This window comes from Ochotona princeps, chromosome 3, assembly GCF_030435755.1.
Source record: "Ochotona princeps isolate mOchPri1 chromosome 3, mOchPri1.hap1, whole genome shotgun sequence".
Lineage (NCBI taxonomy): Eukaryota > Metazoa > Chordata > Mammalia > Lagomorpha > Ochotonidae > Ochotona > Ochotona princeps.
Window position 1 is genome coordinate 52,625,637 of NC_080834.1, and position 12,108 is coordinate 52,637,744.

Below are 12,108 nucleotides of genomic sequence, written 5' to 3' on the forward strand. Positions count from 1 at the left end.
AGATATGCTAATTAAGCTGGACAGTGCTGTAATCCCAGCAGAATTAGATAAATTATGTCAAAGAACTCGAGTTTTCTGGAATAAGTTAGGGATTATTAGGGCAGTTCTAAAGCATCCTGACTCTAGGAAAGCTCAGGGCATGGATCTCATATGTTTGAAAGTACAACCATATTGACTTAGAAAAATAATTATGGGTACTGGTATTTTCTCTTTAAGATTGGATTATCGATCTATTTAAATATAACAGAAAATAATATTTCAAATAGTGAAGTTACTAATGATTAGAAAATGCTGCATTGTTTGAAGATCAAATTAAGAAGGGGGATCCCCCCTCTTTGAATAACATATAGAAAACAACCGTACCTACTTCATTGGTGCATAGTGAGAATTAATGGAAGGCTACACAGGCTTAGCAGAGTGGAGCATACAACCAGTGCTCTTTATCTGCCATAGAGTAAATGAGTAAGTAGAAAGCAAGTTGCATGACTCTGTAACTTGTGTTTCCTTTGCACATCAATACATTTCATGCAAGATTTTCACTTGCCCAGAAACTCTGAGAGGCTGCCTGCTGGGGTGACCACATTTTGAGCACTTCTAGGCTGGCATACATACCAGTGTGATGAGTTTCTTTAGCAAAGGGGTTTCTTTAGCAAAACCAAGAAGGCAAATGGCCCATGACAGCCACACTTCTGGATTTTTCCCAAAGCCATTGTACTCAAAGCTTTTACCAATCAAGGAAGAGTTACTTCTTTGACCTGTTGTGTCACAGTAGCATAATACTATATTTTTAGATGAAGAAATACTTAAAAATGGAGAAAAAAAGGATTTTCAACTTTTAGCAGGGTAGGTTAACATCTAAAACGTCTTGGTCTAATTTAACCTAAGGTGATGTTTGTACATTTGCAATTTTTGTCTCACAGTTTCACATTGATTTCATGACATGAAATATTTCACAGAGGAATATCTAGACCAGACTAAACGATTACTGTATCTCCTCTCAATGTTATGGCAGTTTTCAGTATTTAGCATTCTTAGAAATATTGTTAGAATATCTGTAAGACCTATTTGATTTTATTTGCATAATACTGAGTGGCATTGATAATCATATTTTATAAATCAGGGAGCTAGATTTTATTAAGATTAATATGAGATTTGGATACAGAATGCAGTTCTGGGTTCCATAGCCATGTTCCTGTGTGCTTCCTGACAGATTAACATGTAGGACAACATTATCACATCCAGTTAGAAGGAGACCAGATATCCCAGTTTCCCTTTAAGAATAGACTTCTGAGCCCAGTGCAGTAGCATAGCAGCTAAAGTCCTCGCCTTGCATGTGCCAGGATCCATCTGAGCAGCAATTCTAATCCTGGCAGCCCCACTTCCCATCCAGCTCCCTGCTTGTGGCCTGGGAAAGCAGTCGAGGATGGCCCAGAGCCTTGGGACCCTGCACCCGCGTGGGAGACCAGGAAGAGGTTCTGAGCTTGTGGCTTCAGATTGGGTCAGCTCCGGCCATTGTGGCCACTTGGGCAGTGAATCATTGTACGAAGATCTTCCTCTCTGTCTCTCCTCCTCTCTGTATATCTGATTTTCCAATTAAAAAAATATTAGAAAGAATAGAATTCCAATACATGTTTGGATACAGCTAAATTATATTTTGAATAATGGATTTATTAAATATTGCATGATTATTTTCCAACAAAACTATTAAAAATTAGTTCATCAACAAGTGCCAAATGTCTACATTATCATAAATGAGGAGTTAAGGCAGGCCTAAACACCACATACACCTCTCCTCAAGTAACTTATAGTTCAGTGAAACAGGCAACTCAAGACACAAATAAATGTATCAGCACAAAATAAATAAACACATGAGTATAAGGATGACCAAGGAACTGACATCTGCATAATGAGTCACTGCTTAAGATTAGATTCAAGTGTGTCTGTAACTCCTCCATTCCTCACGTTAACAAGTAGCACTCATTCAACAGATGGCATTAGGAAGGATGGACAGTTCTGTAAGAGATGGATAATGGAAAGATGTGCCTAAAGATAGAAGCACTTAGTGAGATCCAGCCTTTTGGTAGGCCAAATGGCCCAGAGTTCCAGAGTATTTTATGTTATAGGACTCTCTTCCACACCTAAATATACATGCATAATCTTCCAGTACTTCCATTTTTGGATGTTATTCAGTTTATTTTCTAAAAATGTGAAATGATCAAATAATAGTTACAGAAGATTGATAGCCCCCAAATATTATAGTGTACTTGGGCCTATAACTGATTGTAATTTAAATAGCAGGGAGAGATTTGACTTCCAGAGCCACAATAGCTTTGGCTTTTTTGTCATACTATGTAAAATTACACTCTTGGATGACTTTATTTCGTAACTTATCATTTGATTACACAGCCATTTTTTTCCCCAAAAGCTTGCAGTTGAAATATCTTTCAATTTCCACCTAAAGCTTTGGAAATCCAAGCTCAAACTATCTGAAACTGAGTCACATGTTGGAAAAACTTTTCCAGTTAATATTTATTCATTGCCAGAAGAAATGATGGAAATATCAGAAAGAAGGCACAGAAAACTTACTAGAGTGAAGGATTTATTTTTCCCATTTTTTTTTAAAGATTTGTTTTATTTTGGGGTGGGGGAAGTTAGATTTATAGAGAGAAGGAGACAGAGAGAAAGATCCTCCATCCACCAGCCGAGTCAATATGAAGCCAGGAGCCTGGAGCTTCTTCTGGGTCTCCCAGTCAGGTACACGCCCCAATGGTTTGGGCCATCCTTGACTGCTTTCCCAGGCACAATCAGGGAACTGGATAGGAATCAGTGTAGCAAGGACACTAACCAAGGCACTATGGGACCCTGGCACATACAAGGCAAGAATCCAGAAGCCAGACCCTATTTTGTTCTATCCTAACAGTAAATCTTAAATGTTTTGAGAATTTAGAAAAAATTAAAACAGACCCTGGAGAATGGAATATACATCAAAATTTATGATTAATTTAGATCTAAAATTAGGATCAGCAAAAATGTAGGTGTGAAATTCTGAACTCCATAAGTAAATTCAACTGCCTTTAATCTACTAAAATACTGTAAATTTTGGTATGTTTAGCAGTCAGAATGATACACCAGTGAAATTGATTTCAACAGAGCACATTGTGAAATAGATTGTAATTCTTGATTTCAAACCAATTAGAAAGATCAAAATTATTCAGCATATGAAATACATTTTTAATTTCGTACATTTGCAAAGTATGATAAATTTCAGACTTTATCAGATAAAAACATAACTAATATTTCTATGTGAATTCTTATTTCAGATGATACCGAGTATTATCAGGTTTAGAAATTTTAAGAAAGCTGAAAATTTTGTATAATGAACTCAAGTAGTTTAAGGAACATAAGGTCTGTGAAGTGAGGTTTTTAGCATGAATAATTATTATTATTAACACTATAAAATTAAAAATAGTGTTATCTTGTGATTTCCCTTATTAGATCCACTTAGCATCTTTATTTCTCTTTTTTTTAAAGATTTATTTATTTTATTACAAAGTCAGATAGACAGAGAGACGGAGAGACAGAGAAGAAGATCTTCCGTCCGATGATTCACTCCCCAAGTGAGCCGCAACAGCCGGATCTGAAGCTGGGAACCATGGAACCTCTTCGGGGTCTCCCACACGGGTGCAGGGTCCCAAAGCTTTGGGCCATCCTCGACTGCTTTCCCAGGCCATAAGCAGGGAGCTGGATGGGAAGTGGAGCTGCCAGGATTAGAACCGGTGCCCATATGGGATCCCGGAGCTTTCAAGGCGAGGACTTAAGCCGCTAGGCCACGCTGCCAGGCCCACATCTTTATTTCTAAAAAGGGAAAATAAGATGTCTGAGGGCCTGGGGAGGGGTTCGGTGAATCCCAGAGCTGATGGAACTGTGTCATAAAATGAAATTAAAAAAAAAAAACTGCACCCACCTGTGCTGCTGAAACAAAAGAGAATCATGTAGTTAGTGTTGCTGTGTCTCTCCCACAGATTCCTCTAGTCCCCTGTTGCCAGAGCGTATGAGCCTGCTGCCCACCACCCAGCCTCCCGTGGCATGAGAGACAGACAGACAGACAGACAGGGACTCTGTCCAGCAGTTCCGATTTATTGGGGAAATTTAGATTCTTATATAGGGTAAGGGATAGCCTCAGGCCAGGAATTTCAGGAATTCCAGGAGGGGAGAAACTAGGAGCCAATTACGAAGAGCATGACTATGGAAGACACCTCCCATAGGCCAGGGGTAGGTGAGTGAAATGGCCCTGGCCAATCAGTCTTTCTTTGCAACAATGTGACCCCTGCCCTGGTTCATACCCAGGGTTCTGTCCTTGGCCGCCATCTTGCTCACCTCGTGTAACCCAGTGATCTTGACTGCTATTCGCCATCTTATTGACTTAGAGATGCCTTTGCCCCTGAGCCCCACATAGTGTAACATACCAAAATGATGGATTGATTGACATTCAGTGTTGTTTCTGAAGTTTAATTTTTCTCTTGCTCAGTATTAGAATGTGAAGCTATTACTCTCCACTTCTTAGAGTGGTAGTATAAATTAAACTCACTGATCACTGAGATTTGCTTTGAAAATAATGAAATCCTGCTGTAATGTAAAAAATGAGTTATTCATAAATAATTTCCTTTATTATCCCGGGGGGGAAACCCACGTGTTCTACCATCAGTTATTATCCCAATCTGTAACTATAAAATCAAATCATATAAATAGCAAGTTAAAACTTCAGAATAAATGTACTTTGTAGTCCAAGTAGTATAGTTTTGGAAATTCTTACAACGATTCAGTAGTTGTATGCCATTTCTTTTGGGGGAAATTTGAAAAGTGATGTTTTCATCTGTGTTTTGTAGATCCTGTCTTATCAATGCTCCTGTAAAGTGCTAACACTTTTGTTGGTTCTGAAACAAAATGAATAACTGAATTGCTTTACAGTAATAAAATGTCCCACACTTTGCATTACTGGCTGGAGAAAAATGGGAGAAGCACTGTGTTCAGCAGTGAGACATGAAGGACGAGTAGTAGGCTTGCCTGTCACGGAGCGGATAGCTTGGCAACGGTTGTTTATCATCTACCCTTCATTGGCTCATGAAGCCCTTCGCAACTGAAATGCAAACGGGCAGAATGACACATTTATTTTTCATGCTCAGTCCTGATAGTGTGGGGCTTCCTGTGCATCATTAAATTGCTTCATTCCCCTATGTTCACCACAGATGTGCTGCCACCAGTTCCAAGCCAAGGGGATAAAACAGCAACGATGCTCTCAGATGGAGCCATTTACAGCAGTATTGACTTCACGACCAAAACCACTTACAACAGTTCCAGCCAGATAACCCAGGCCACACCATATGCCACAACACAGATCTTGCATTCCAACAGCATACATGAACTGGCAGTTGATCTTCCTGATCCACAATGGAAAACCTCCATTCAGCAAAAAACAGATCTCATGGGATTTGGTTATTCTCTGCCTGATCAGAACAAAGGTAACAATGGTAGGTCAGATTCTTGTATCTTGGGGAGGTATTTTCACATCATTTGTGCATGAGATAGAAATTAGTGTTTGTTGTTTGACTATGTGATTCATTACCAGGTTTACCTCTTAAACTACAAAAAATAAACTGGCATGTATTCAATTCCCTGAACAATCCCTACCACTGCCAAACCACCACCACCACCACGGCCACCACTGCCACCATCACACAGCAACACCTATCAGCTTCATTCCTTTAGCTGTTTCCAGTGTAGTGACCAGTAATCCATCCCTACTTTCATTAGGACAGGATAGACAAAAACATTCCTCCACTCTCCCCAACATCTGCTTCTGAGTTGCTAACTGCATGTTCTGCATGGGCTTGTGCTGTGAACTAATCACATAATACCGCTATGACCTCTGCCCTTTAACCCTTAGCCTTACTTTACATCCCTGACTACCGATTGGCTGAGGGATTGTCTAATAGAATGCCACACAACCAGTCACAGGATTTCAGCACCACCAGCTCTCACAACAGCTCAGAAAGGAGTGGCAGTCTTTCAGGTTGGTTTCATCACAGTAAGGAGAAATATTTGTTTGTCACCAGCATATGACCTGTGTTGCTAACAATCATGAAGAGGTGCAAAATCACAAGTGTATGTTAGGCATTTATCTTTCAAAAAAAAAATAATACTTTCGTGGTAATTCAATCATGCTTTATTGAGGTCATGACACTTGCACCCATTCTACTCTGCAAGGGTATCTTTAAGGAAAAATGAATCCATTTTTCAGAATATTGTTCATTGAGAAGATCAATCTGATCTGCTTTGAATCTAAGAATCAGGACTTTTATAATAACATCTTACACGAATGGATAGTGACATATGAATTCAACTGAAATGAATATAAATTTCAAGATATTCATAACATTAGGATCCCAGGAATATGGCTTTTTATTTTTTAGACAATCTTTTCCTAAATATGTAATAGAATTTATTAGATTTTGACTGACTATGCTGCACTATATGGGAATATAATTAGAGAAATGCTATCAATATTTGATTTCCAGTGAAATCTATATAAACATTGAGATATACCAGTATTTTATGTTGCAAATTTTAACATCTTTGAGATCTATCAAACAAGTGATCAGGTATGGCATTCATATTATAAAGCACATGTGGAGAGAAACACACTGTACAAAGATGTGTTTCTACCTGTTGCAATGAGTGTCACTGGTAGCTTCCTTGCCTAAGGCCTTGCCTGTATAACAAGGCAGCTATAACACCCCATTACATTCACATTGTATGGTGGGGGACTTTATCTGCACATCTTTACCCTGTTTATTTAATCTATTTGAAGTAGTTAACATGCTTTTTTATTTCATTTAAGTGAACAATAAACGGTTGTAATGTGTTATGTAAAACACAGGCGACTAGGCATCAAAACCATGGAAATTAACTTTGTTTTTTTACATCATTAGGGTAAGAATGATTAAATTACCTTTCCTTAAGAGATAGAACCCTCTTCCACTGAAATGTTACTGTTCTGTTTTCTCTTCAAAATGAGTCATTCACTCTCCCTGACTATTGGTAGGGTTTGGATACATTTTGGAAGGCAGAAAATTGTGAACATCTGTCATGAATTTAAAACTCTGTTTCTAATAAAGGGAGCAATTTGAATGGCCTTATATGTCATTTATGCTGTCCTTTATTTGTAATAGCTTTCATGATTTTTCAAAAAAATTGAAAAATAATTTGTCCTTTAACTCATTTTTATATCTCAGGAATAATTCAATACACTTTATGCTGTAAGCCATAGTTTTCATAAGAGCTGTACATTTTCATTAAATATTCCATATGTGTTGGTTGACACACGGTTTTGAGTTTACTTTAGACTAATTGTGAATAGAACATTGATTACAATAGTGCTTGCTGCTTTTTGAATCTTAATCTGATACACATGTATAAATATGTATGAATTATATTAACTAGCACTATATAGGACTTTACAGTAGCACTTTTAACTACTACATCTACATTTGGATGAAAAATAAACTGGTGTTAGAAATCATTATTCAATACCTGAGAGGGAAATGATAACACTCTTTATAATTTGATGCAAAAAGTTTAATATTACACCTTTTGTTTTATTCTTACAGTCAAACATATATCTTCTATGGCTTACAGTTAGTGTAAATCTCATCTATGGCTAACTATACAAAAGCATTGTAAGATTTCATTAGTATATTTACATCAATGTAGTCAGTTTCCAGTAATCACAATGACAAATGCATGAGTACACTTCTAAATTTTTGATTGGATTTTTTAACTTCCTTGAAGCATTTTTGTAATTTATTCAACACATAAAATTTAAACATATCTGTTACAAATCCAAACACTAAAAAGTATAGAAGAAAGCTTACATGTTTCAAAATTATCTGCAATGATAATTATATTTTAATACATCAGATTGTTAGATAGTGGACTATATATGTAATATTAAAGCAAATTATTTTCCCAATTTATTTACAATTCATTTGTTAGTCATACACAAAATCCAGATATTTATGTTTTGAGTATAAGAGAAAGGATTTAAGTATCTTTCCAAGTTATGCAAAATATACTCCCTTGAAACAATGGGGGAGGAAAGAAAATGCTGGCAGCGAGGAGCTCAGTTATAGTTAGCTAATTCAAGGCTTTTGGTGTTCTCTTACACAATTAATAATGATAGATGATAATAAATTTTTTTAGCAAAAAACCCCACAAGAAGTAATCTTAATGTTTTCCCTATGATACAGAATTTGTGCATATATGAAACATTGCATGGTCCTTCATAAACATACAATCTTTATGTGTGAGTAAAAATTTGAAAAAGAACCACACACACACACTATAGGTAATTATCACCATAAAATAGCTGAAATGTCCTTGAATGCAAGTGATCTCATCAGCTTAGTCACTTCATTCAGTTTTCAGATTTCCAGTGAAGAACGGAATTACGTTCTGTTGTGTCCTCTGTTCACCAGCATGCCAAGAGCTCACTGCTGTGTCAGTGCATAGACCAGACAGAAATTAAACTGGCTTAATGTTCCCGGGAAATTTTTGAATGAGCTTACATTTTTATACTCTAATTTGGTTACTGAAACATTCCGAAGTTCTTTATGCTGTAATACTCAGCGTAGTAACAACTTTTTAAAGATCTATTTGTTATTTGTTTAAAATGCACAGTTACAGAGAGAGAGAGATTGACAGAAAGGACTTTCATACTGTGGTTCACTCTCCAAATGGCCACAACAGCTAGGGCTGGGGAAATCTGAATTCATCGGCCAGGAGCTTCTGCCAGCTCTCCCGTGTGATTGCAGCGGCACCATCTTATGCTTTTCTAGACACATGATCAAAGAGCTAGATTAGAGGAAGCAGGGAAGCCAAGAATCAGCATCACAAGTGGTGGTTTTACTAACTATGGCACAGTGCTGGCCCCACTAGCATGTTTTATGCTATCAGAATCCTACCCAGAGTGCCCACAATGAGAGAACAAAAAATTCAATGAGAGGGGTGAGGAGGGGGGAATTGCCCATTGATTGGAAAGCTATGATAAACTTCCTGTGTGAATAAATTCTGTTTTGAAATGCATTTTCAGTATGTTATTTGGAAGTGTAGATAATGAACCGATTTCCTTGAATTGGGAAGATTTTCCCTAGCTTCAAAGACTGATTCTCAGTGAGGCGTAACGTTCTCAAGTCTGACTTTTTCTCTGATGGGATTAATGTGTGCCACAGAAGTCATACAAAGAACTTTGAGGCCTTTTCTAATTTTTGCCACAGAACTGAGGTGTTGATCATCTAACATTTCCAAAATAGCTGTGACTAATGAAAAAATATTGTGCCCACATAGATAGACAAGGAGTAAAGAAAGCACAATTAAAAAGAAAGTTAAGATTGTTCAACATATTCCTTTTACTCATTGAAAGGTTATTCTCGTGATATAAAAACGAAATTTGCTTGCTTGTCATTCTTGTTTATGATATTTAATGAGTCATTAGGAAGCAAAGCATTTAGTCTCATTAACAGAAGCAGAAATATCACAGGATTACATTAAAGTTAGTTTGTCATTTTGAGAGCTGCAGGATCTAGAATATGCTATAGATGTAGAGAACAGGTTAGAGATGGAGTAATATTTAGAAAACTACATCCATGGAGTTTGCTGTCAGAAGACATGAGCAGGAATAATGAGTGGCATTGATTGAGCCTTGCTTACATTTTGAATAAACCATTATATTGCAGAATTCCCACACTAATTCAAGCACATATTAATTTTGTATTTTACATTTATGAAAAATGACATCCATTGAGTCACTTATCAAGTGAGGAACTCGTCTTCAAATGCAAGGTTCTAGCCCTTCTCTGAGCAGAAAGCATCTTCTGTCCTTTTGTTTTACCTCTGCATCTGCTGAAGAAGTGAGAGGAAAGGAGAACGTAGTTTGTTAGCAAGGGTGTTTTTAAAAATATGCTTGAATCTTTTCATGCTCTAGAGAAAGAAAAGCAATTTCACTTGTAACTTTCAAATATAGTATTAATAAACGCATAAGGTAATGATTCGCTGAATACAGATTAGTAATAGTTGAAGAAAGTGGATAAGTGGAATTCATTGATTTTTATAGGAATTGAAAGTCTTCCTACAGATATTTTATACCCACAGCGTTACTTCCAGAAAGTTGAAGTGTAAGAAGCCAATACAGTGTTTGTTTTGTTTTGTTTCTCTGGCAAAGAGGGCTGCAGTCTATTTTGGAAGTAGCATAAATCTCTTATGTTTCCCGGATGTATCACTTATTTGCATTAAGGACTTGGTACTGTTGTCTACTTTTTATGAGAAAGTATCATCTACCTAATTTTAAAGGAGTAAAATGTACAGTGCTGCAAACATGATAAATGTTATCTTTATTTCACAAGTTCCATATTTCCCTGAAATGGCTTAAAGGCCACTGACTTTATTTCTACTATTTTGTACATTAATTCTATTGTGTCACAAACAGTGCTGAAACTGATCACCATTAATTACTTCCATTAACTTTCCTGCTCTTCAGAATTTAACAAAACATTAAGTGTAATAGAGCTGGTAATTGTACTGACTACATATGAAAATAATTTTGCCATTCATTAGTTTAAAGTCCGTGAAACATATCACGAAAGATTTACAGGTATTTTCAAGATTGTTGATTGAGTTTATCAGTGACTTTTGAGAGGAAAATGTTACTCTCTTGGATTAATTACACTGAGCAAATTCTAATGGAAGCGTTTAGGCTGTATCCTTAGACACTGTGTTTTCCACTGAGAGAGATTATGCAAAAGAGCATTATAAATGCACTGAAACCTGACATTTCAAAGAATTGGTTATGGACCATTATTTTCTCTAACAATGAAAACATGGAGGCAGCAGACATGAATAAATCAATAAATGTGCTTTTGAGTCAGAAGCCGTATTTTTGGTTTATTCAGGCCTCCAGTTAATGCACTGAGAAAGAAACAATATCAACGTGAGTGATTTCTAAAAATGTTTCTTCTTTCCGATTATATCATTTCATTGTTCAACTCAAACACACTGATTCTGGTGTTGTGAAAACATAAATACATCCTCCCATCTGATGTACTCTGTTTATTCCATTGTTTGGCAAGTCTGAATAAATGCACTATTGCTTTCAGGTGGCAAGGGTGGAAAAAAGAAGAAAAATAAAAACTCTTCCAAACCGCAGAAAAACAATGGATCTGCCTGGGCCAATGTTCCTCTACCTCCTCCCCCAGTTCAGCCCCTTCCTGGCACAGAACTGGAACACTATGCAGTGGAACAGCAAGAAAATGGGTAAAAATGTTCTCTGTGCCTACACAATAGCCAAGGCTGCATGCTTCTTGTCACTTGTTTTTGACCTGTGTTCACTTACTGTCGCTTTGCTTTCTTCCCACCCTGTTCATTGCATTCTTCTCTCCTTTCATGTTGACACAACCTGTATATATTTAGCTGATAAATACAAAACAACACATACTGAGGACGGAGAATCCTTGGCCTTCAAGTGCCTTCGATTGTCCGCAATCATGATAATGTAGCCTCCATTTATAATATTGCTTGATAGTTTGAAAGGAAGTACCCACAGCTCTGTGAACTAAAGAGCCACTCCTGAGAAGGGCTGAAAAGGGAATTAAAATAACCTTCATCATCCCTTGCCGTTCTCTAATGACTTGATGTCTGGCCATAGCAGGGCACCACTGAAGAGCTCCATCACAGTGGGATAATTGTAGGGACCTGGCCAGTGGGAAGAACTTTAATCATCAGCTCTGATGGGAATTTAAGGGCCAGAACAATAAAAAAGGTTCACGCCAATGTATATCCTGAAACAAGACCTTTTTTTTTTTTTATTTTATTTATTTTATTTTTATTACAAAGTCAGATATACTGAGAGGAGGAAACATAGAAAGGAAGTGGAGCTGCCGGGATTAGAACCAGCGGCCATATGGGATCAAGGCGAGGACCTTAGCCACTAGGCCACACTGCCAAGCCCAAGACCTTTTTTTTTTTTTAAAGTGCGGAAAATGTCCTTTGAGAACCTTT

The 12,108-nt window shown here is 37.1% G+C and overlaps 1 protein-coding gene across 7 annotated transcripts in view; it reads left to right on the forward strand.

Annotated features, from left to right (window-relative positions):
- Positions 1-12,108, forward strand: part of ROBO2 (roundabout guidance receptor 2) — a 596,967-nt gene that overhangs the window by 549,224 nt on the left and 35,635 nt on the right. For 6 of the 7 annotated variants that reach the window (XM_058661761.1, XM_004588617.3, XM_058661762.1 and 3 more), the window contains exons 20-21: positions 5,247-5,528; positions 11,208-11,364. In XM_058661761.1, coding sequence (XP_058517744.1) covers positions 5,247-5,528; positions 11,208-11,364 — 439 coding nt within the window. Of the gene's footprint in view, positions 1-5,246; positions 5,529-5,944; positions 6,071-11,207; positions 11,365-12,108 lie in introns of all 7 variants that reach the window. The other variant, XM_058661767.1, reaches the window with a different exon arrangement.